This window comes from Salvelinus fontinalis, chromosome 2 (assembly GCF_029448725.1).
Source record: "Salvelinus fontinalis isolate EN_2023a chromosome 2, ASM2944872v1, whole genome shotgun sequence".
Lineage (NCBI taxonomy): Eukaryota > Metazoa > Chordata > Actinopteri > Salmoniformes > Salmonidae > Salvelinus > Salvelinus fontinalis.
Window position 1 is genome coordinate 65,082,289 of NC_074666.1, and position 26,212 is coordinate 65,108,500.

Genomic DNA, 26,212 nt, shown 5'->3' on the forward strand with positions numbered 1-26,212 from the left:
GAGCTTTCATTGTCTGCTTATATGCCCCCTTTATTTATCCTACGGTTTTGACTTGGTGTACAGGGAGAACACCGTAAGAACGGCCCATGTTCTGAATTCTGTCGCTGTACATTTCAAAAGTGCGGAACAAATAGTTATATTGACTACGTTCGTCCTAGTTCGCTCTTTAATGTCGTAATCGAAAGTACGGATGGCCTCTTATCCGCCCGTCATCCCTTTATGCCATAGTTTTTATATTTCAACTGTCAGTAGAAACCACATTTGTTTAAGCAAGTCAGCCATATTAGCTATGTTTTTTTTAAGTCAGTAAATGAGGCTGAATGAACTGTTTCACTGCCAGACAAGGCTCCGCTGATAGCCAGGTGTAGCAGTGGTAAAGTGTTGGAACTGCTGTTGGGACTCTGCTGTTGGGACAGCTTTATGTAGGCTCTAACAGTTTGTGGGCACCGTTTGTCACCGTTATACTGCAATGAATGTACTGTGTTGTGTTGTGTAGTGTAGTGACTTTGCTGGCATGCATCCCACATATTTTTGTTTGTTTGTTGCCCCACCAAGATTAACATGCTAAAATCGCCACTGAACATGTCAGAGGCATGTTCGTTCTAAATAGCATATTTCTATCTGAACGTTCCAAAACATTGCATCCTGCTCAACACACCCCAGGTTGTTAGATATTGCTACAGTAGCTAATGAGATAACATGACTGAACAAGGTGTAGCCTAAACAAATGGTAACCGTCCGGTCCGCAAGTAGCCTAGTTTTAGAACAGCCTGCGATATGCTTTATGATTGTAAAATGCAGCCCGCCAACGCGCGATAGAAAGACAAAAAACATAGCAGTAGTATTATGGGTCATATCTTTTCAACAGAAAGGGCTAGAATCAAGACGTTTTCTCTGCAGAAAAGAGGAAAACTTGGCTACAGAGCCTGGCTATGAAGTGCAGTGGTGAAAGTGGAAGGGTTGAGCAAGACTACAAATTCGAAGACAGCTACTACTTTTATTTTTTCTATACTCAAGGGAGAGAAAAACATAGGTAGACTGATGTTTTACTATTAAACTCAATGCTGCTATTGTTTTTGATTTCGTAAAGGAGCTTGTGTTTCTTAACCAGGCAAAGGGCAGCTAACTAGAAGGCTGGTGGTGACTGGTTAGCTCCGGGGAAGCAAGAGTCACCTGCAAAATGTGTATAATCGGAGAGGAGCCCGTCTGCCTGTCACACTCATTGCTTGCTCCTCCGCAGCTCACCAGTTGATGTAGGCTGTGTGTGCCGCAGCTCACCAGCTGATGTAGGCTGTGTGTGCCGGGTCCTTCCCACTGCTGAACAGAACTGCAGTAGTTATATTGTGCTGCTAATATTAATTGTGCTTTTCACAAAAAGCTCTCAATCTCTCCAGAAACTCTTGTCCAGTCCACCTAGTAATACGATTTTAGTCACAAAGATACAGTAAATTAATCTCGTCTCGTTTTAGTCAACTGAAATGAAAAAAAAAAACATTTTTGTTTAATTATAGTTTTTTCTGGGTCTATTTAGTCAGTTATAGTGTTGTCAACTGCCCCTGAAAAATAAGTGTTTGATGAATATTTTTTTTTTTAATGGAATTAACAAATGAACGAATTCAAATAAACTTCTTCCGGTATAGCCGGCTTCACCAAAAAAATCACGTTTCCCCATCATCAAAGGCATATGTATAATCTCTAGGAACTATACTTACCAGACGTAAAGTGAAATGTGTCCCTCGCTATCAAATAAACGTTTGAATCCAACTTTTGTCTTAACCGCACCATATTCCTGCTGTGTAAACAGCAGGGCTGGGGCCAATTCAGAATTTTATTCAATTCAAACAATGAATTTGAACTCAATTTGAATTGATCACACCTACAGGAAGCAGGATTTGAATTAATTTGGAATGAAGGAAGAATAATTGAATTCAAACCAATTCAAACCAATTCAACTGAGACATGAAACATGAAAGTATCATTCATTTGACAAATCTTGTATCAAAAGGATATGCCGCCTATTAATGCAAAAAATACAGATTTCTAATATTAATTTGAACTTTGATTATAATTTAAAGACGTCAAACAGTATTATTCTTTATCACAAAATGTTCCCTTCCATACTGCGGTGTTTGATTTAATGCATTCTGGGGTTTTTCCCACCAGATATTTGAAAAACACGAAGGGAATTATGAATGATTATAGACAACCCACAACATGATCTTGGAATATTTCCAGACCACTATAAAACGTTTTTTTAATTCAATACCACATTCAATTAGTTTTAGCCAAATTTTTGGAGATATTTCAATTTGAATGAGTTTTTTATGGTGTAGAATGCCCTGCGTGCTTTCTCTCTCAGTTCATTCTCCTCCTCATTTAGGTGTCCAATTGAGCTTATTTTTAAGCCTGAGTAATTGTAGTGTGTGCAATACTCTATAAACTTTGGTCTAATTCCCTGAGATCTGGATATTCTCTGGAAAATCTGCTCTAGCAGGTCCAGGCTCTGCTAGAGGCCATGTGACAGCAAGCACAGGTCATCTGCGAAGAGCAGGCATTTAACCTCTTAATTGTGGAGACTAACACCAAGACCTGAGGATTTTTCTAGAATAGTGTCCAATTCATTGATGTAAATATTGAAGAGTGTGGGGCTGAGATTGAAACCCTTGCAAAGGCCCTGCCCCTGGTTAATGAATTATGTTCTTCTCTTGACAATTTTGATGCTGCACCTGTTTCCCCCCTAAATTGCCATGTTATTGTGCCATTTGATTTAATTATGTCATACGTTTTGCCCCTAAAAATACTTTTTGGAAGTCAATAAAGCGAGCATACACTTTGGTCTTATTGTGCTAGACATGTTATTCTATCAGGATGTTTAGGGTGGAAATTTGATCGGTTGTGCGATGTTTTGGTATAAATTCAATTTGTTTTTTACTCAAGACATTGTGCTTATTAAGGAAGTTTAGAACTCTCTATGTCTCTGTCCCCCCTCTCTATCTGCCTCTCTCTGTGTCCCCCCTCTCTCTCTGCTCCCCCATCTCTCTCTATCTGCCTCTCTCTGTCCCCCCCCTCTCTCTCTTTATATCTGTCTGCCTCTCTCTCTGTACCCCCCTCTCTATCTGCCTCCCTCTTTGTCCCCCCTCTCTCTCTCTCTCTGTCCCCCCCTCTCTCTTTATCTCTATCTACCTCTCTCTCTGTACCCCCCCCCCCCCCCCTTTGTCCTATCTGCCACACTGGACCCATCATTCAATGCCCCCTACCTCTCATTCAAAGCACCCCTGCCCCTATCTACCCCTCCCTGTTCTACTGACCATGCTCGATCCAAAACAATATCTTATCTTCAGTTTGACGGCAGACAGCGGACCCCCTCTGCAGTTGGTGACCAATTCTTTCACCGTGACCCCCCCCCCCCATAGGACCCTCCCGGCCCACCCACCTTTGCTCCCCTCAGCCAATGCGGTGCAGGCGCATGGTGAGAGAGCACCAATCGCACCACTTTTGTGTCTGTATAAAACTTTTCAAGAGCCTGTGCCAGGTTGCACTTTCTGTCAGTCCAGGGCTCCAGTTTGCCGGAGAGGTGAGCGAGAGAGTTGTGTGAGAGAGAGAGAACAAAGGGGGTTGACCGTTTCTATCCCAATCCCACACTTTTATAAAGTGATGGGTAACAAATCATTTCTCTGGTTGTAAAACCTCATAACTGGAGAACTACCTACCTACCTACTGCACCAAGCCACGCATTACCGGATAGACGTGTCCTAAACGTGTCTTTGTTTTGTTCTCTTCTTCTGAAGCGTCTCCTGTTTGGTGAGGATGGAGAATGCGCACGCAAAAGAGCCGGAAGAGGTCGTGTCATACTTTGGTGTCGACCAGACCACCGGCCTCACACCAGAACAGTTCAAGAAGAACCTGGCCAGATATGGTCACAATGGTGAGAAAGAGAGACTGAAATGGATGGATGAATGGATTGATGGAAAAGGATAGAGAAACCAAGGGATGGACAGAGGGACATGGAGGTGGATAAGAGGAGGGATAGGGCTTGTTGGAAAGATGATGGTGAGGAGGAGAAAGAGGAGGAGAAAAAGGAGGAGGATCTGGTTGGGTGTAGAGGTTCAGCCCCAAAATGGGGTTCATTGGTCCTAAATGCTGTGGAAAGGATGAATGCGATGGGACAGACAGACATACATACATACAGACAGGAACAGGTGTTCCACTGGCTTGGACAATAGTTAGTCTTTGTTTACGTTATGAAGAGGGGAAGGTCGGATGTTGACTCTTTGTGATTGGCCGTTGGCTGGCTGGCTGACTGACACATTGGCGCGCGGCAACCAAAATGGTTCACGTGACCTTGTGATGGTGCAGCAGATGCCATTTGAAGGTCAGCGGCACCAAAGGATGCTTGGGTAGTGTAGTTTGTGATCAGTCCAGTACAGGCTCTCTATTGTGGTTGGTTGGATTCCAGAAGTTCATGACAACTTCTACTTGCATAACTGTTGTATCAGTCCTTTTAGTTTAGTGTATTTGCAGTTAGCACACTTGATAATAGCATTGAGTGGCTAAGCATCAGACTTGATATACAGAGGCAAAAGTAAAGTTACGAGCCTTATGATAATATTTTTTACAAAAATGTTTCTTCTTGGCCATCCATGCTTAAATCATGATATGGAGCATTGGTATAGTCATTGTCTCATCCAGCCAATAAAAAGCAACGACAGACTCAAGGCTCTGATTGGCTAACCAATCAGAGGTCAGTGAGAAGGACAGAGGTTTGCTATGGCTACTGTAGGGCCGAACTGGGACAAACCAAGGCCGTAACACTTGTTTGCAAACGTTGCTAAAGAAAACCACTTAGTTTGACCCTTTAGAAATAAAGTAGAATCACAGTTGCGCAATACCAGTTCTTCGGTTTGTTCACGTTTTTGTTGTTTGCATAATTTGAAGATTTGAAATGAGTTCAGAGAGATTTCGGTCCTGATGTAAGATATCAATCAAAAGGTGGATGACATGAGCTAAGTAAAGGTTTTTAGCTAATTACTTACAGGCATTTGTATCAAGTGCAAAAGTTTGCACCTGTATTTTGAATGACCTGATTTGACCGTTAAACAGGTGGAAACAAAGGCTTAGTAAATCTGGTCCTTTATGTTTAATCAGTGTATAATTAGCATTTCTGCTATCAAAGTTAGAGGTAGTAGGCCTAATGCTGATCTCAATTAGCAATGTTAGTAGCAAATAGCAATGCTATGGTAATAATCTCCCGTCTCTTGCTTTCCCCTTTTACAGAGCTGCCAGCTGAGATTGGTGAGTTCCCAACGTTATCTTTGCCCCTCACGCACCTGTCTGTGGTCGGTCTGCACACACACTCCTATTTCCGTCCCAATGTCCAGGAGGTTACACATCCCATCAGTCACACTACCTCTTTATTTCTTGCCACCATGTCACACACATACACACCTGTTGTTCTCCTTCCTGCCTGGGATGATGGACTTCCTGTCAGTCGTGCCATCGTGACATCTGTCATCACAAACCCTCCAGACATTCCCGATTCGCCCATTTATCTCTGTATACGCCCCCTCTAGGGTTTAAAATCATTGGATTGGTTGGTGTAGAGTAGCCATATTTCTTATCCAATCCGATGCTTGACAGGGAGTGGCCACACACTTCAGAGAGAAGGAAGGGCAGGACGTGAATGGGATTGCTCTTCTTGTCAAACTTGTCATATACCCTGAAAGAAGAGGATCTTCCTATGCACAGATCTGTGTCCTTACTTACCCATCCCATCTGTCACACAAAACCTCAAAAACACAGAAGTAAAAACTTAAGTTGGGTTATTACTAGTTAACACGGTCACAAAGTCATAAACCCCACCTATTTCTACAATTTCTCTTCTAAAAATCATTTTAAACCAGAGGCGGCCGGTAGCACCTCAATTGGGGAAAACCGCCTCATAGTGATGGCTGGAACAGAATAAATGGAATGGTATTGAACACGTCAAGCACACGGTTTCCATGTTTTTGATACCATTTCATTCACTCCGCTCCAGCCATTATTATGAGCCTTCCTCCCCTCAGCAGCCTCCTGTGTTTTAAACCTAACCCTAAACGTAACATTAATCTTAACCACACTTCTAACTTTATGCCTAATCTTGATACATTTTTATTTAGGTTGGAATTTAGGTGTTCAATTTATTGTAGAATGTCCCAATTTTTGGGGGGCGGAGGGGGGTGCACTCATGTTTACATTTTCTTATTATATCAGCGATTTTTTTGTGTGTTAAAATAAGGGAACGTATATGTGCCTAATTTGCATAAATACACTGGGTGTATTTGCATATATTATACATTAACATATATATTTTTTATTTTTTTATTTCACCTTTATTTAACCAGGTAGGCAAGTTGAGAACAAGTTCTCATTTACAATTGCGACCTGGCCAAGATAAAGCAAAGCAGTACGACACATACAACAACACGAGTTACATATAGGGGAGAGACAGGGCTGCAACAACCAAACACCTGCGCTGTCTAGACTGCCTCATTAATTACTGTTTTTGTTGTTGTTGTTTTTTGTTGTATTTTTCACCCCTTTTTTTCGTGGTATCCAATTGGTAGTAGTTACAGTCTTGTCTCATCGCTCATCGATGGCCGGCTGCGACAGAGCCTGGACTCGAACCCAGAATCTCTAGTGGCACAGCTAGCACTTAGACCACTTAGACCACTGCGCCACTCGGGAGGCCCCTTCATTAATTACTTGTTGTTGTCACTTTATTTTGCATAAATCAACAAGTGTATCAATAGCAGGATACCCTTGGATTATAAATCAATACGCTTGGCTCTAGATTACACTTACTTGTTTGCGAGACCAGACATACACTACATGATCAAAAGTATGTAGACACCTGCTCGTTGAACATCTCATGCCAAAATCATGGGCATTAATATGGAGTTGGTCCCTTCTTTGCTGCCATAACAGCCTTCACTCTTCTGGGAAGACTTTCCACTAGATGGTGTAACATTGCTGCTGGGACTTGCTTCCATTCAGCCACAAGAGTGTTAGTGAGGTTGTGCACTGATGTTGGGCGAATAGGCCTGGCTCGCAGTGGGTGTTCCAATTCATCCCAAAGGTGTTTGATGGGGTTGAGGTCAGGGCTCTGTGCAGGTCAGTCAAGGTCTTCCACATCAATCTCGACAAACCATTTCTGTATGGACCTCACTTTGTGCAAAGGGGCATTATCATGCTGAAACAGGAAAAGGCCTTCCCCAAACTGTTGCCACAAAGTTGGAAGCACAGAATCGTCTAAAATGTCATTGTATGCTGTAGAGTTAAGGATTCCCTTCATTGGAACTAAGGGGACCGAACCATGAAACAGCCCCAGACTATTATTCTTCCTCCACCAAACTTTACAGTTGGGATTATGCATTTGGGTAAGTAGCCAAAGTCAGATTCGTCAGTTGGACTGTCAGATGGTGAAGCGTGACTCATCACTAGAGAGAATGCGTTTCCATGGCTCCAGAGTCCAATGGCGGCGAGCTTTACACCACTCCAGTCGCCTCTTGGCTTTGGCATGGTGATCTTACGCTTGATGATAGCTTTGTCAAGAGTGTGCAAAGCTGTCATCAAGGCAAACGGGTGAAGAATCTCAAATATAAAATAGATTTAGATTTGTTTAACACTTTTTTGCTTACTACATGATTTCATATGTGTTATTTCATAGTTAGGATATCTTCACTATTATTCGACAATGCAGAAAATAGTAAAAATAAAGAAAAACCCTGGAATGAGTAGGTGTGTCCAATCTTTTGACTGGTACTGTAAGTGTCGAGACGAAGCTTTAGCGTTCTTATAGATTCAACGGAACGCCAATGTATCTGCGGTCATAATGGGGGGAAAAACGGCAGGGACAAGCAAGAGTATGAAATAATCGCAGGAGTAAAATGAAAACAATCAATCAAGTGAGATTTAAGTTAAAAGGTTTTGCACCCCTCATACGGAGGGGCTGAAAAAGACAGATCCTCAGGTGGTCGGTCGGCATGCACGTTGCTAGGGAACATTTCTGTTGGTTTCCACATTGCATGATGTTGGCAAGTGTCTTGAAGAGTGCACTCCTCTTTAGGTCTGATTTGTCTGCATGTGTAACCACACAAAACAATCGTGAGATAGTAGTATTGCGATTTCATTTGGCAGTTTTTTTTATTGTTGTATTGTGCTAATACACTCCTGCCAACACACACAGATCCCCACACACACACATACAGACATTATTCTCATTATTCTCTCTCTCTCTCAGGTAAGACCATCTGGGAGTTGGTCGTAGAGCAGTTTGAGGATCTGTTGGTCAGAATCCTGCTGCTGGCTGCCTGCATCTCTTTTGTAAGTAGACAAAATGTTGTCACTGATTTTGACCGACTATGGCGTATAAATATTGCTATGGGTTACAGGCGAAAGATTGCAGGGTAATGACACAAGACAAGGTAAAGACATGACCTCCTAGTCGCTAGATTCATTGCTGCGTTAGAATGGTGAATGACTTTAGATGTTCTGTTCCTAGCTTCATTGGTATAAGACAAAGTGATGTCATCTGGTCTGCTCCTCAATGATTGGTGTAATTAGAGCAAGGGGAAGATATTCATGTATTGATAATACCTATTGAGTCTTCTCAGATCTCCACAAGTGGGGTAGGGTCATTACAGGTCGATAGGTTTGGGTGTTTGTATGTGTTTGTTGGTGTTAGCACCTGTAAGGTCACTGTGAAGTCACTTCCCGTCAATTTCCTCCTTCCACGTCCTCTCCTTACCCCAGCGCAGGATGGGTAAATGTTTCAGCGTAGCAGCTGTGCGTGGTGGCAGAGGCCCTGAGAGGACACTGACAGCTAACACACACACACACACACACACACACACACACACACACACACACACACACACACACACACACACACACACACACACACACACACACACACACACACACACACACACACACACACACACAAGGTTACATACCTGCACAATGAAAGACACATACTGTACACACACAGGTCAATTATGCTTTGCGTACACACACACAGAACACATGCTGTGACCCGTCAGGTTATATTTCATATGGATTGATGTCCTCCCGCTCTCCCTCCCTCGCTTACTCACTCACTCACGCACACACTCGCTCACTCACTCTAGGAATCCCTCCCCCATCCCTCTCTCTCACTATTTAATTTCACTGTTGTCTCCCCTCCACCCTCCTGTCTCACTCTCTCTTTTCAAATCTGTTTTGGGGTAGGGGGGTGACGCAATGTTTAACCCCCCCAACCCTTTACACTCTGTCCCTGTCCAGCTGTCATTATGGCCTTAGAAAGAATGGTGTGTGTGTGTGTGTGCGATATAGTGTGTGTGTGTGTGTGTGTGTGTGTGTGTGCGCGCATGTTGTGTGTGTGTGTGTGTGTGCGTGCGTGCGTGCGTGTATGTGTGTGACAAGAGGGCGCGAGGGGAGAGAGGCCGCGTTATTTTAAGAAAGTCTCAAGCCAGGCCGAGAAACTGTATCCTTCCACAAAGGTCAGGGATGAAAGGAACGAAGGATTGCCGGCGAGAGCGCAAGAGAGAGATAGTATTGCACAATGGCATTGATTGTTACAAAGACAAACAAACCGATAGATGATAGGTACATAACAGTATATGGTTGAGGAAGACACTGTAATGATTATATTATGCATTTATGTATGACATATTATTAAGTGAATATACTGTTTAAATATATAAATGCATTGGCAATGTTGTTGCAATGTTTTTCATGTACTTTCAAATGAACTTTTGTTTGGAATGGAAGGGTTCTATGATAGTATGGTACGTGTGAGGAGGCTACAATGGATTTCAATGCAGTATCTTTTAGAATAGAGAAGACAGAGAGGATGAATGATATAGAGATCTTAAAAGAGAGGGAATAAGAGAATACATGGATAGAAACAAGAAAAGAAAGAAAGAAACAAGCAAAAGAAAGAAAGAAAGAAAGAGAGAGAGAGAGAGAGAGAAAGATGGAAAGAAAGAAAGAAAGAAAGAAAGAGAAAAGAGGATGGAAGAATGAAATCTTTGCACTCAGGAACAACAGAGTGGAGAAGGGAGAGGCAAAGGAAGAAGGTAAAAGAGGATGGTTTGGACAAAGGAATAGGGAATAAAGAATAATAGATGGCTGTATACAATAATGGAGGGATATATGTCTCTCTCTGTGGGTTAGATTGCTTCTCACTCTGCTTCAGTGGATCAGAACTGATCTGTGTCCATGTCAACACAGCCCCTTTCCTAAACAGACCAGTGACAACAACTCGTTACACTCACATACACGCAAGCGCATACACACACGTGAAGAAACACACACACAAAAACTCCCTCTATCACACATGCACATGTGCACGGACACGCAGACAGAAAAAGTCTGGCATAGAGTGGAAAAAAAAGTGTTTTGATATAGGTGCATACTGTCAAGTGTCATAAAAATGCATTCCATTCTATTATCAATAAACATAAATTCTCCCTCTCCCTCTCTGTCTATCTCTCGCTTTCAGGTGCTGGCCTTGTTTGAGGAAGGTGAGGAAACAGTCACAGCCTTCGTGGAACCCTTAGTCATCCTCCTCATTCTCATCGCTAATGCCATCGTTGGAGTCTGGCAGGTCAGTTAGTGGAAACACACATACACGCGCGCACAAACACCACACACACACACACACACATAATACATCACATGCATTAGTTTACCCGCCCAGGGTCAGAATGTGTTAACCGCGGGGTGGGGGAGGGGTGTTATAGGGGGAAATGCAGCAGCCCCCAATCCCACAGTAAAAATACAGAGGGACGATCGGGTTACCGCAAGCCACAAGCAGCGGATCCATATTGGCCTTGTGGTGGTCATTTGGAAACTATGTACAAAGATTCACACATAGGGGGTTATGGGACGAGCTAGCAGGGAGGGGGTGGATGTGACGGGTGTAGGGGGTGGGCATATTGGCATAAGTCAGGCTTTACACTTCTGGACGGGAGGTCAGGAGGAATAGGAGGAACTGATGTTCTGTGGGGTTATTGTTGCCCTGTAGGAGCGCAATGCAGAGAGTGCCATCGAGGCTCTGAAGGAGTATGAACCTGAAATGGGGAAGGTTTACCGGTCGGACAGGAAGAACGTCCAGATGATCAAGGCCAGGGAGATCGTCCCTGGAGATGTGGTGGAGGTGTCCGGTAAGATTCAGATCTGTGCCCAAGGGCAAATTCTTCCACCGCCGGCCCAAGAGTTGTAGGCCCAGTTCCAAGTCGACCCTTAGCCCCAATACCCACAAGCCACTAAAAATGAATGTAGATCTGATGTAATCGAGAGAAAATCTACCTGGCCTATCAGAGATGAAGGTATGGAGATTAAAGCATATAGCCCTTTTTACAACAACTTTTATCACAAATTCTACAATTTGTCACAAAATGTGTCAAAGTGCTTGAATCTGTCAAATCCTGTCAGATGGACATCACGTCTTTAGGGTTTGCTATTATCCCCGCCCCCAAAAATAAATAAATAAATCAACAAACAAACAAGGCCTAATACCCATAGTGAATATTGTCAGTCTACTGGTTGACAGACACACCGCAAAGGGCACTCTATTCACTTTAAAGCTATAGGGCTCTGGTCTAAAGTAGTGCACTATGTACTGTAGGCCCCAGGACCCCTGAGGGTACTTGGCTTATCCACAGAGTGTACTTGAGAAGACTCATGACACCATAGGGCTACTGGTAAAATGCACACGAGGGGGTACTTCAGGGGTACTTGGGGCAGAGCAAAATTCAGTTGGTGGTACAGTAACTGAAAAAGGTTGGGAACCACTGATTCAGGATATAGGGTGATATTTGGGATGTATACCAGCGGCTGGTCCTGGGTCAGATTGGTTTATCCCTCTAATGATTAAGGTTAGGTTTAGGGTTGGCTAATCTGATCCAAGTATAGATAAAAGGACAGATTTTTACTAATGAGGGCGCATTTTAATGTTTAATGCGTGTTATTCATTTGCAGGCACAATTTCCAGATTTAGCAGGTGATTTTTTTATTTTTATTTTACCATTATTTTACCAGGTAAGTTGACTGAGAACACATTCTCATTTGCAGCAACGACCTGGGGAATAGTTACAGGGGAGAGGAGGGGGATGAATGAGCCAATTGTAAACTGGGGATTATTAGGTGACCATGATGGTTTGAGGGCCAGATTGGGAATTTAGCCAGGACACCAGGGTTAACACCCCTACTCTTACGATAAGTGCCATGGGATCTTTAATGACCTCAGAGAGTCAGGACACCCGTTTAACGTCCCATCCGAAAGACAGCACCCTATACAGGACAGTGTCCCCAATCACTGCCCTGGGGCATTGGGATATTTTTTTAGACCAGAGGAAAGAGTGCCTCCTACTGGCCCTCCAACACCACTTCCAGCAGCATCTGGTCTCCCATCCAGGGACTGACCAGGACCAACCCTGCTTAGCTTCAGAAGCAAGCCAGCAGTGGTATGCAGGGTGGTATCGGGTGATCTAGGAACAAACACTATAATTAATGCATTACATTTATATTTGACATTTTAGTCATTTTACAGATGCTCTTATCCAAAGAGTGCATACAAGTTTTCTTTTGAACCCACAACCCTGGCGTTGCAAGTGCCATGCTCTACCAACAGAGCCACACGGGACCTGCACCAATGTACTAGATGTGTGGCTTGGACATGTGAACGAGTGTGCACGTGTGTATTTGAGAGGGTAAGAAAGAGAGCGAGGGGGATAGAGAGTGTATGACAATGACTAAGTGTCATTGTGTGAAGAAGGGAGGGAGGGTGGCTGCCCTTGTGTCCTTGAGACAGTGGGTCCTTTTAAGGCAATCAGAGGGTAAGAGAGAGGGAGGTATAGAGAGAACGAGAGAGAAAGTTAAATACATTGTATATACTGTAATTGACAGTAAAACAGTGTAACCATCATCCACACATTTTGTTGTTTATTTATTAGCCATTTTTATTTTTTATAATCCTATTTAAATTTAATTTAAAAAAAATAATTGACCGAAGATTCCACAATACAACAGCAGTAGTGTTGTACCTGTATACATGATTAGATGTACTGTTATTATTACTACTGAAATTAACTGTATTTCATTATCCTCATTTCATTGTACTGAAATGCTGTACCACTATACTGCTTTGGCAATATCTACAAATTGTATTTCATGCCAATAAAGCAATCTGAATTTGATGTTGAATTTGAGAGAGCGATAACGTGTGTGCTTACTACTTACACGTGTCTATCTATCTCACTCTCTTACACTCTCTCTCTCTCTCTTACACTCTCTCTCCCTCTCTTACACTCTCTCTCTCTCTCTTACACTCTCTCTTACACTCTCTCTCTCTCTCTCTCTCTCTCTCTCTCTCTCTCTCTCTCTCTCTCTCTCTCTCTCTCTCTCTCTCTCTCTCTCTCTCTCATACACCTGTTTGCTCCATATCGCCCTCTGTCTTTCTCTCCCTCTCGTTGTGTCTGTCTGTGGGGTCAGCTTTCAGTGTTGCTATTCATCCACAGTTCTAAGACTAGTCAGTCACGTCAGGCTCTCTCTCACTCTCTTTATTGGCATGTACTTTCAATTCATTGGGTCTTTATTGGCATGGGAAGCAATGTTTTACATTGTGTATGTCACTTGCTTTGGCAATCACAAATAAACAGTTCAAATGAAACACGCAAAAGTTTAAATGTTATATTATTAACTATGTACAGTGTTGTTACAACGAGTAAATAGCACAAATATTTTCCGAATAGGTAATATAATTGTATTTTTGTTTGGTTATAATGTGGTTGGACCAGACTGTCTGAGTGCTGTCCTGAGGCTTTGTTGGGTTGGTAGTTAATAAACTTAGCCTCGAGAGTCAAGACTAGTTGGATGACGGGCCTTTTCTCCATGATCAATTCTCTCTCTCTCCTTCTCTCTTTCACGCCCTCTCTCTCTCTCTACTTTGCCATACTGAAGAGTCAAGATGTCAAATGGTGACATTATGACAGTGTTAAAAAGCAGTGCGTTGGACAGAATACACTGTAAAAAGTCAGACTAAGCACAATGTTAACCAGGGAAAACCTTGATTGTGATAAAGACTGTGAATTCCAATGTGGTAATTATGTTTGAACATACGTGAAATGAACTCTGACGTGGAGTTGAGTTTGTGTGTATATGCATGAAGTTGAGACAGCTACTTGGAGCTGAAATTGTGTATGTTTGCTCTTTCTTTCCCAGTTGGTGACAAAGTCCCCGCTGACATCAGACTCGTCAAAATAAACTCTACTACTCTGCGGGTTGACCAGTCCATCCTCACTGGTGAGTGATATTATCAACTCAGTCTGTGAGTCTTAACCCTCTTTACAAGACCACAATGGAAATAAACGAGGGCTGACAGAGTTTTAATCAGTTAACTCGCGTTCACTTTTTGTCATTTTAGTGCACTCTTTTTCCCCCCCGCATTGTCTGAAAGCATTGAAAATACCCTGAAAACATCCAAAATACATAACATATACAGCTGAAATCTACAATGCCATGTAAAAACAAGTTTACATTGAGGTTCAGTACAGTCAATTTGGCCAAAATAAAATAAACCTATTTGGCGAACCATCATTTTAGACAAAATCAAGACGTCAATATTCTTGCAATGTTTTTTGTATGGAAAAATGTTAAATTACATTTGGAATTTGCAATAAAATCCTGAGAGTTAACTTGATTAAATGTTTTTCTTTTTTTGACAGCCTTATTATAAATACATGTAAAACGTTTTTGTTGTAAAACTCTCTCACTCTATCTGCCTCTCTGTCTCTCACCTCGCTCAGGTGAGTCTGTCAGTGTGATCAAGCACACCGATGCCGTCCCAGACATGAGAGCTGTCAACCAGGACAAGAAGAATATGCTTTTCTCTGTGAGGGACTCTCCTATATATTTATCCATCTATCTATCTTTCTATTCCTCCATCTCGGAATCTTTCCATCAGCCTAACTGTCATTTTCCACACTCCTGCACTCTTCTACTCTTTATCTCCTCCACCCTTACAGCCATTCATTGACCGCTCCCTCTTTTTCCCCTCTCGTTCTCCCTCTTTCCACTATCTCCTTCTCCCCTCTCTCTTTCTGTCTCTCCTTCTCCCCCTCTCTCCCTCCCTTTCCCTCGCTCCCTCTCCCCCTCTCTCTCCCTTCCTCTGTCTGTCCCTCAAGGGCACCAACATCGCCTCAGGCAAGGCTATCGGCGTAGCCGTGGCAACTGGTGTCTCTACAGAGATTGGGAAGATCCGCGACCAGATGGCTGCGACAGAGCAGGAGAAGACCCCCCTGCAGGCCAAACTGGACGAGTTCGGAGAGCAGCTCTCCAAGGTGAGACAGACAGCTACTACTATACTACTACTACACTGCTACTACACCACTACTTCTGCTGCTACACTACTAATACTACTACTACACTGCTACTACACTACTACTACTGCTGCTACACTACTAATACTATTACTATACTACCACTACACTGCAACTACACCACTACAACACTACTACTACTGCTTCTACACTACTACTATTACTACTACACTGCTACTACACTCTACTACTACTACTACACTGCTACTACACTACTACTACTACTGCTGCTATACTACTACTACTACACTACTACTACTGCTGCTACACTACTACTACTACTACTACTACTACTACACTACTACTATTACTACTGCTGCTACACTACTACTACTACTACTATTCCACTACTATTAATACACTACTACTACTACTACTACTACTACTACAGCTGCTACACTACTACTACTGCTACACTACTACTACTACTACTACTACTACAGCTACACTACTACTACAATTCTACTACACTACACTACTTTAGTTGTTGCAACTTGACAAGATGAGTTTCCCCACGGCCTTAAAATGGTCAAGAAGCCAATTTTTGCCCGTTTTTGATTTGATACATCTTAAAGAGATAGTTCACCCAAATTACAAAATGACAGTGGGATTCGTGCCACAAACGGTAAAACGTAAGCATTTGGAAACAGTGACAGGGAAATAAAACCAAGTCATACCTTGTCCATAGACTTAGAATGTAAGGAAACCAATAGTGCAATGATGACAATTGTATTATATCTATTTTTAAACCAGGCTTCATCTGACAACCTGTGGTTGTCTATTCCATAACAGGTCATCTCCCTGATCTGCGTTGCCGTGTGGATGATCAACATTGGCCACTTCAACGACCCTGTCCATGGAGGCTCCTGGATCCGTGGGGCTGTCTACTACTTCAAGATCGCTGTGGCCCTGGCTGTGGCTGCCATTCCTGAGGGTGAGCCACTGATACTGGACTAGCACTAATCTAATCTAAAAAGTCTAGATGGGTCAAAGTAAAGTGGACAAAAGTCAATCAACCAATCACCCTCAAGACTGTGTTAACCTGGGCTAAAGCCTATTTAGCAAAACTAATGGAAGTCTTCAGGTCTCAAGAGAGGTTTCAATTCACAAGAACACGAACATGGTTTACTGCATAACTAATAACCCTCTTTTCCCCTCTCTCTCTACCATCTGTCCCCCTTCTCCCCCTCTATGTCCCTCCCAGGTCTGCCCGCTGTGATCACTACCTGCCTGGCTCTTGGTACCCGCCGTATGGCCAAGAAGAACGCCATCGTCCGCTCCCTGCCCTCTGTGGAGACCCTGGGCTGCACCTCCGTCATCTGCTCCGACAAGACTGGCACCCTCACCACTAACCAGATGTGTGTCACCAAGGTGGGTACACACACACACGCCGTAGAAACACACGCCGTACAAACACACACACACACACACACACCGTACAAACACACACACACGTCGTACAAACACAAACACATACAAATGCACATGTGCGCTTTGCGTTCAAACACACACACACACACATCAGAGATCCAAGACACTGTAAAAAAAATATGTGGATTTTTGTTGATCAAATGTTGAGGAGACACACAATCCTAATGCAGCTGGTTGCCTTATAGTTGTACATTGATTCAAACCTCAATACTGGCTTGCAAAGTGATGTGTAATTCCTATTGGAATCTAGAGTGAGGATATCCAGCAATTGGAACGTTTTTTCACCTGCAACCTGCATTGAGAATGACTGCCGGGGTAGGGAAGACTGATTAATGAGACTACCTAAGTCATATACACTGGAACAGACAGCTCAGTAACGGGTGCAAAACGTCCAACTACTAACAGATTGGATTCGTTTCTGAAAATGTACACTGAGTGTACAAAACATCAGGAACACTGACCAGGTGAATCCAGCATGAAAGCTATTATCCCTTATTGATGTCACCTGTTAAATCCACTTCAATCAGTGTAGATGAAGGGGAGTAGAAAAGGTTTTAGAAGGATTGAGACGGATTGTGTACGTGCGCCATTCAGAGGGTGAATGGGCAAGACTAAAGATTTTAGTGCCTTTGAACGGGGGATGGTAGTAGGTGCCAGGCGCACCGGTTTGAGTGTGTCAAGAACTGCAACGCTGCTGTTTTTTCCACGCTCAACAGTTTCCCCGTGTATCAAGCATGATCCACCACCCAAAGGATATACTGTACAGCCAACTTGACACAACTGTGGGAGGCAATGGAGTCAACATGGGCCAGCATCTCTGTTGAATGCTTTCGACACCTTGTAGTCCATGCCCCAATAAATTGAGGCTGTTCTGAGGGCAAAAGGGGGTGCAACTAAATATTAGGAAGGTGTTTCTCATGTTTTGTACACTCAGTGTACGTTATTTGTGTAATCAGCCAATCAACCAATAAGTGCCTTTAAGAAAGTTTTCATACCCCTTGATTGTTTCCACATTTTTGTTGTGTTACAGCCTGAATTTAAAATACATTAAATTGAGTTGATGGGCTCTATTTCAACAAATCTAACGCAGTGGTAAATCTAAGCACTGACAGTAGCACTATAGTTTCAGGGGTGTGTCAGAAATATTTGTGCTATTTTCACCACCATAATTACAGGCACAGTTGCTGGCGGTGGCGCGAAAGGGCTGGGTTTTGATAAATAAACCAGTTGTGGGTGTGTCGAGGCTTGCTGGCCAATCAGAGCGTGATCCATGGCTAAATATGTGGTCGCTTCAAGTTGTGTATTGACAGTCTTTTGTGTATTGTGTTGTTATCAACGCCAATTCGAATGTTACTCCGTTATCACCTATTTTGTTAAATAGCCTGCCCCATATTTGCAACATATGTTGAACATATTTGCAGTCAAACTGTTTATTTAAGCATTGCATTGCTTTAGTATGGAAATACATTGTTAAATAGGCTATAGCATTTTCACTGATATAGGGCCTCTTGGCCTACTATAAATTGCAGTCTGGACATGGACATGCCAAAGGTAGTCATAAACTAGATTAAATTCACTAGGCTATTGATAAGGACTAAAAAGACAGTGTATCATTTTAATCAAATTCTAATAAAAACGAAACGACGACTTCTTTTAAATAAGCTATGTCTAAATAGTTACAGGCACCATAATTGCTCCCTGTGGGCATAATACATACATCTTAGACTATGGAGGGTTTTATGCACATCCAAACTTTTCACAGGTGCTGGATAATTATCCAATATAAAGAGAAAGGGGAAATGTCCACACCATTATACTACTGGCAAATGTCATGTTTATAAACATTATGGAACCATCTTACAGATCATATTTGAAATAGCAGATGAAATTTGCATTGCATTTGAGCCATTTAACAGCTTACTTCATCACCATAAACCCATGGATGTGAATATTTCTAATAAGTTTGTTTTTCAATCAAATTAAACGAAACACAATCAACCTGCTTTTTATACCAACAACAATATTTCTAAAAAGGATTGGGTCAGAAGATTGATATCATAAATCGCGGATCTCATTCCTTGGCATGTTTGCACAGGTACGCCTAAATGTCTTTACGCGTAACATTCGCACGTCTATATACAAACTAGACTCCTGTCAATTTTATCGTTGCCTATGTCCTAGGGAGATTCTGAAAAAAATACAGCATTGATATGGCATTATAGGAGGGTTGAATAGTTTGAAGGAGCGCGTGTGTCTTTGGTAACGTTATTTGGGTGATGAGCGCTCTTCGAAAATGGGGATGGATAGCCTACTCAAACAAGCGAAATTAAGTGTGTAGGTATGTGAATTTTGAATACCTAATGAAAAAGCACGAGGGCAAAAACCTCTAAAATATTTAAAAGCATGCTCAGTATACCATTTAAAACGAACTTATTCATAGGCTAGTTGGCTAATGGCCAGGATAAAAATATGCACCTATGTGATGGTGCTAAACCAGCTTTGATTAAGGGAAGGGTAGGCTATGCTTGGTTCTTAATTAAACGAAATGGGGAGAAACCAATAGTTTATGTTTCTAAATACTAGATTCAGCAGCATAAAATCACATCTCTCTTCCATGGGCACTCACTGTGCATCATGGCTGCACTTCTGCTCTCAAAATCCATGCAATTATCAACTGCATTACTGCGAAGACCTGCTTTACTGAGTCTTAAAACTTCTCATTAGCACTGCATGAAATTGTCACTTTTGCACGTGTTTTTAAGGACACATCTCAAATATGGCCTCCCCTACAACGCCAGTGAGCTGGTGTTAGAACATGGCGTTAGGGCTGGAAAATGCTAGTGCGAAATTGACGAATACAAAAATGTCTAAAAACATGTTTACACTTTGTCATTATGGGGTATTCTGTGTAGAAAATAAATTCATTTAATCCATTTTGAATTCAGGCTGTAGCAACAAAAGGTGGAATAAGTCAAGGGGTATGAATACTTGATGAAAGCAAAAACACAGGTATTGAAAAATTCAAACTGCAATAAAGCATGCTGGAAAATAGGATAATGATGGCTCTCGTTTTCAGTGGTTTTGAGCAAACATACATTTTGTAATTTTACTCATCAAGCTTGTTTAAATTCAGCTCACCTCAAGCATAGTCTGTTGATTCAACGTACAATTAATTGTGAGGCAGCCAACTGCAATAGGATTGTGAGTATGCTCAACATTTGGCACATACTACAGCAGACCCAACATACATTGTTGTCTTCCAAATGCAAACATTAATTTATAATTTTACTCCAAAAATTACTCACACACACATTAGATCAATTTATTGTCCTTCTAAAGTCCACCCAACTCACAAAATAACGCTGATTAAGAAATTGGTTCAGTTGGCTTTTTTAAAGTGCATAGTTAAGTAGTGTGTGTTGTGTCTTTGTGATGTGGTTCCAGATGTTCATTATTGACAAAGTGGAGGGAGACAGCGTTTCTCTGGGTTCTTTCGACATCTCCGGTTCCAAGTACACCCCTGAGGGAGAAGTGTGAGTATAACTGAACTGAGTATAACTGTATAATGGACACACACACACACACACACACACACACACACACACACACACACACACACACACACACACACACACACACACACACACACACACACACACACACACACACACACACACACACACACACACACACACACACACCTACACCTGCTTACTGTCTTCTCCATCTCTCTCCCAGTACTAAGAACGGTGCGTTAGTGAAGTGTGGCCAGTATGATGGCTTGGTGGAACTGTCCACCATCTGTGCTCTGTGCAATGACTCCTCTCTGGACTACAACGATGTAAGGAGAAGCTTTCTATATGTGTGTGTGTTTGTGAGTTTGGGTGCGTGCATGTGTGTGTGTGGTACTGTGTCAGCACTCAGTATCTGTATATGTGTAGCTGTTATTTTATGGATCTAATATGTGTATTAGTCTAGCCGAGATCTGATATGTGTATTAGTCTAGCTCAGATCTGATATGTGTATTAGTCTAGCCCAGATCTGATATGTGTATTAGTCTAGCTCAGATCTGATATGTGTATTAGTCTAGCCCAGATCTGATATGTGTATTAGTCTAGCCCAGATCTGATATGTGTATTAGTCTAGCCCAGATCTGATAGTGTCTTTCTCTCCCTCTCTCCTGTAGTCTAAGGGCATCTATGAGAAGGTGGGCGAGGCCACTGAGACCGCTCTGTGCTGCCTGGTTGAGAAGATGAACGTGTTCAACACTGAAGTGCGCGGCCTGTCCAAGCCCGACAGAGCCAACGCCTGTTGCTCTGTAAGTCTTCCTTCCTCCCTCCCTCCACCTTTCCTCCCCCTTCATGCCCTCTCTCCAGTCCACCCTCTCTCACCTCCCTCTTTTCCATCTGGCTCCCCTCTCCCCCTACTCCCCATCTCATCCCTCTCGTTGCTCCCTCCCCTCTCCAGCCTACCTCCCATTTCTCCCTCTCTAACGCCTGCCTCCTTTTCTAAACCCTCTCCTCCCTCCCTCTCTAACCCATGTACTCTCCGTCTCTCTCCCAGGTGATCAAGCAGCTGATGAAGAAGGAGTTCACCCTGGAGTTCTCCAGAGACAGGAAGTCCATGTCAGTGTTCTGCTCCCCAGCCAAGTCCTCTAAGGCCGCTGTCGGCAACAAGATGTTCGTCAAGGTGAGAGAACACCGCCAACAGTCTCTATGGAAATGTTCAGAGTAAAGGTCCCAGTGACGTTGTCATATCAATAATCTCTATAGCAATCTTGCAGTGATTGTTTATAAAGTTCCAAAATGCTCCTTGAGTCCTGACCGTTCTCTCTCTCCCTCCCTCCGTCACCCTCTCCCTAGGGCGCTCCCGAGGGTGTTATTGAGAGGTGTGCATATGTGCGTGTTGGCACTACCCGTGTGCCCCTGTCCGAGCCTGTCAAGAACAAGATCATGGCTGTGATCAAGGAGTGGGGTACCGGCCGTGACACCCTGCGTTGCTTGGCACTGGCCACCCGCGACACACCCCTCCGCGTAGAAGAGATGAACCTCGAAGACGCCACCAAGTTCGGCGACTACGAGGTGAGAAAGGAGAGAGGGGGGAGGGGGCGGATTTAAGTACCTACTGTATTAATTTCCAGGTAAATAAAGGGGTTCCTGAGTTACTAGGTAAATACAAACAGTACTACTGGAATTTCTAAATTCATCCGAAGCACTTACCCTACGTCTCCTCTCTCTCTCTCTCTGTCTGTGCTCCTCAGACTGACCTTACCTTCGTGGGCTGCGTGGGCATGCTAGACCCCCCTCGTAAGGAGGTCATTGGAGCTATCGAGCTGTGCAGGGCTGCCGGCATCCGCGTCATCATGATTACTGGTCAGTATGCTGGACTGCAGAAATCTGGTGCTTTTCCAAGAATCCTCCAACCAGAAGTTCTGGAAAACCTTTATCACTCCCTCTGTTTCCATCCATCTACCTCTTCTCCGTTGGTTGTCTTTCCTTCATTATATTTCACTCTGGTGGTCTCAGAGAGGACTGAAATAAATTGAGGAGAAAAAAACAATACTTCACTCTCTCCCTCTCTCAGGTGACAACAAGGGAACAGCCGTGGCTATCTGCCGTCGTATTGGCATCTTCACCGAGGATGAGGACACTACTGGCCGAGCCTTCACTGGCCGTGAGTTTGACGATCTGTCCCTCCACGAGCAAAAAAAAGCAGTCCGCAAGGCCTGTTGCTATGCCCGCGTTGAGCCCTCGCACAAGTCCAAGATCGTTGAGTTCCTGCAAGGCTTCGACGAGATCACCGCCATGGTGAGAGGAGGGAACAGGAACAGAGGAGACACTCCTATACAAAACTCAAAAGCTTATTGTACAACCATCCAATTGACAAAAAAACGAATATTTGCGGAAATACGATTCATATCATACAGAACACATCACTAACAGTCATCCTCCTTCTCTACCTTCTCTTTTCTTCCTTCTTTCTCTCTTCCTCCACCAGACCGGAGATGGAGTGAACGATGCCCCCGCCCTGAAGAAGGCCGAGATCGGCATCGCCATGGGCTCTGGCACTGCCGTTGCCAAGTCTGCCTCTGAGATGGTCCTGGCTGATGACAACTTCTCTTCCATCGTGGCAGCTGTCGAGGAGGGCAGAGCCATTTACAACAACATGAAGCAGTTCATCCGTTACCTCATCTCCTCCAACGTTGGTGAGGTCGTCTGGTAAGTGTTCAGGGGATGGGTTGAAGTGACCACAACGCGACAGACATAACCGTGGTTGAATGCCAATCTAGAGGGAAGACAGAGATTCACTGTAGTAGCACCATAACTACTTGGTCACGCTCCTGTATTGGCTGTCAAGACACCACCGTGAGCAAGAACATCAATATGACTGCCACACACAGTTCTAGTCAAAACTTACTCTTCTCCTTTCTTTGTTTTCTCTTTCTTTCTTTCTTTCCCTCGCTCTCCTCATCCATCCCTCCATCTCTCAGTATCTTCCTGACCGCTGCCCTGGGTCTGCCCGAGGCTCTGATCCCTGTCCAGCTGCTGTGGGTCAACCTGGTGACTGATGGTCTCCCTGCCACTGCCCTGGGCTTCAACCCCCCTGACCTGGACATCATGGGCAAGCTTCCCCGCTCCCCCAAGGAGCCCCTCATCTCTGGATGGCTGTTCTTCAGATACCTCGCCATCGGAGGTATGATAGGATAAGATACCATACCATATAATATGACAACACTTTTATTGCCCATTTGCATATGGAAATATATTCTCGGAAGTCAGGAACACATCAAAAACAGTAAATACAAAACAAAACAATTACAAATGCACTGGCCATTATGCTTTCCTCCTCTCATTTTCCTTCAACAACCGTTGGGGTCACTAGAATAACCATTGTGAATGCATGACCAATACATTGCCTCATTCTAAGTAGTTTGCTAGTGTGGATGTTGTTTCTAAATAGTATGCCATGGTGGATATTGTGTCTAAAGCCCCGTCTATACCTGGTGCTAACATGCATCCTTTGTCCACATTCTAATTGTGTCCACATTTTTAGACAGGTGTAGACGATTAAAAGACTCCTTGTGATCCGATTGTAATCAGATCTTCCAAGTGTAAACAAACAAGATCCGGTCAAATAACCCATTTTTTACATGAACAAAATTGAGTAATTTAGCATATGCTCTTAACCAGAGAAACTTATTTTTCATACCTGTCCCCCGTGGGAATCAAACCCACAACCTTGGCGTTGCAAGGCGCCATGCTCTGCCAACTGAGCCACATGGGACCTGTTAGCAGTAGTTAGAAACGGGGCTTATGTAGTACGCTAGCGTGGATATTGGAACAGAGTCATGTTCCAGGTTCAACATAGACGCTATGCTCACTATCCATCTCTGACCTAATTCTATCTCATGAAGCTATGTCTGACTCTCCAACCCTGAACTATCCCTGGTTCAGTCGTAAATCTAAATACAACCCTGACCCAACGTCAAACGCTTAGAGCTTTCAACCCTCACCTACTGCTGCTTTGCCCAACAATGGGCGTGCAGCAGTTGTGGTCGGTGCCATTTAAGATGAGGGAGGACGATAAAAAAAATTTATGAGCATGGCTTTATTTCTATTACAGCATATTGGATAACTTTCATTTATATTCCATCCCCTCAGCTCAATGTAACATCGATAGGTTTAGGCTACTACATGATACTCACATTTTCCCTATACGCATCTTTAGATTTCTACAACTTAGCCTATGAATGGAAGTTTACAATGTAGGTGCAGAGGTCGAGAGAAATTTGAGTAATCAAGGCATCTAGCTGATCTACGGTGTAATCATTAATCCAACCGTTACAAACGAGAGTTTCTATTGGACAAATTCAGGTTTGTCCCCATTTTGTTTCCATTTGCTTCTCCATTTGCTTAACGTTTTAACAGAATCGGCGGAATGAATATACCCCTGATCAAACACAGTTCACTTTCATAGCAGCCACATACAAACAGCATGATTACTTTTCTTGTAGTATATATCCTTCTCGCATCTACGTGATCGACCTCCTTTCACAGTTCCCTTCGCTTTTGGACTTCAGTGCATAACACATCAGCTGTCTGTGACCAGGCAAAAAAAATACTTTCCCGCTACACACAGCCTACATCGTTGTCACCATATTATCTAATGTCATAGTCAACATATCTACTAGAACTAACGCATTAGTAAACCCGATACAATCACACAGTACAGTCAGCAAGCAGTTTAGCAGTTACACTGGTGGGGGCTCCAGTGGCAATACATTTATAAAACCAAAAGCTTACCTTGACTTAGAAGAGTTCCCGTGTTGGATACCCAAAGCTAGCTAGCTAAAATAGCATCCCTCTCTGTTTGAGCCGGGTGTTTGAGTAGGCTAAAGTAATTAGCTGCATTCACTAGCGAAGTAATTGGAAGTGAAAAAAAATATGCAATGAAATATAACTAGCTTTCTCTCTCTCTCTCTCACTTCGCCTTCATTTTTGAAGAAATGAATTTGTTCAAAACTGTTCAACTATTCTCTCTCTTTGAGTCAGCTACTCACCACACTTTATGCACTGCAGTGCTAGTTAGCTGTAGCTTATGCTTTCAGTACTAGATTAATTCTCTGATGCTTTGATTGGGTGGACAACATGTCGGTTCATGCTGCAGGAGCTCTGATAGGTTGGAGGACGTTCTCCAGAAGTTGTCATAATTACTGTGTAAGTAATTCTATGGAAGGGGGTGAGAAACATGAGCCTCCTAGGTTTTGTATTGAAGTCAATGTAACCAGAGGACGGAAACTAGCTGTCCTCCAACTACACCATGGTGCTACCCTACAGAGTACTGTTGAGTCTATTGTAGACCTTCATTGAAAACAGTGTATTTTAATCAATTATTTGGTGACGTGAATATATTTAGTACTTTTTATCAAAAGAGGATAAGTAGTTTTTTTTATATTTCACCATTTTTAGTTATGAAATTCAACATAGCATTCCTTTCTGTTTGAGCCGGGTGTTTGAGTAGGCTAAACTAGCTAGCTGCATTCACTAGCTAAGTAAGTGGGAAAAAATCCAATGAAATATAGCTAGCTCTCTCTCTCTCTCTCTTGCTTCAAAAATGTTCAACTATTGTTGACTACTCACCACATTTTATGCACTGCAGTGCTAGCTAGTTGTAGCTTATGCTTTCAGTACTAGATTCATTCTCTGATCCTTTGATTGGGTGGACAACATGTCAGAGGACGGCGGAAACTAGCTGTCCTACAGCTACACCATGGTGCTACCCTAGAGAGTACTGTTGAGGCTACTGTAGACCTTTAATCCATTATTTGGTGTCGTGAATATATTTAGTATAGTTTTATC

At 43.0% G+C, this 26,212-nt stretch overlaps 1 protein-coding gene across 1 annotated transcript in view; it reads left to right on the forward strand.

Moving 5' to 3' along the window:
• Positions 1-3,529: 3,529 nt before the first annotated feature.
• The window catches only part of atp2a1 (ATPase sarcoplasmic/endoplasmic reticulum Ca2+ transporting 1), a 28,959-nt gene continuing 6,276 nt past the window's right edge, over positions 3,530-26,212 (forward strand). The window contains exons 1-20 of the mRNA XM_055941523.1: positions 3,530-3,574; positions 3,789-3,925; positions 5,275-5,292; positions 8,279-8,361; positions 10,544-10,648; positions 11,069-11,207; positions 14,266-14,346; positions 14,850-14,935; positions 15,228-15,383; positions 16,215-16,356; positions 16,627-16,793; positions 20,298-20,386; positions 20,592-20,694; positions 21,040-21,171; positions 21,417-21,542; positions 21,716-21,934; positions 22,114-22,225; positions 22,437-22,660; positions 22,851-23,071; positions 23,344-23,546. Of these exons, the coding sequence (XP_055797498.1) occupies positions 3,808-3,925; positions 5,275-5,292; positions 8,279-8,361; positions 10,544-10,648; positions 11,069-11,207; positions 14,266-14,346; positions 14,850-14,935; positions 15,228-15,383; positions 16,215-16,356; positions 16,627-16,793; positions 20,298-20,386; positions 20,592-20,694; positions 21,040-21,171; positions 21,417-21,542; positions 21,716-21,934; positions 22,114-22,225; positions 22,437-22,660; positions 22,851-23,071; positions 23,344-23,546 (2,524 nt within the window). The 5' untranslated portion in view covers positions 3,530-3,574; positions 3,789-3,807. The remainder of the gene's footprint in view (positions 3,575-3,788; positions 3,926-5,274; positions 5,293-8,278; positions 8,362-10,543; positions 10,649-11,068; positions 11,208-14,265; positions 14,347-14,849; positions 14,936-15,227; positions 15,384-16,214; positions 16,357-16,626; positions 16,794-20,297; positions 20,387-20,591; positions 20,695-21,039; positions 21,172-21,416; positions 21,543-21,715; positions 21,935-22,113; positions 22,226-22,436; positions 22,661-22,850; positions 23,072-23,343; positions 23,547-26,212) is intronic.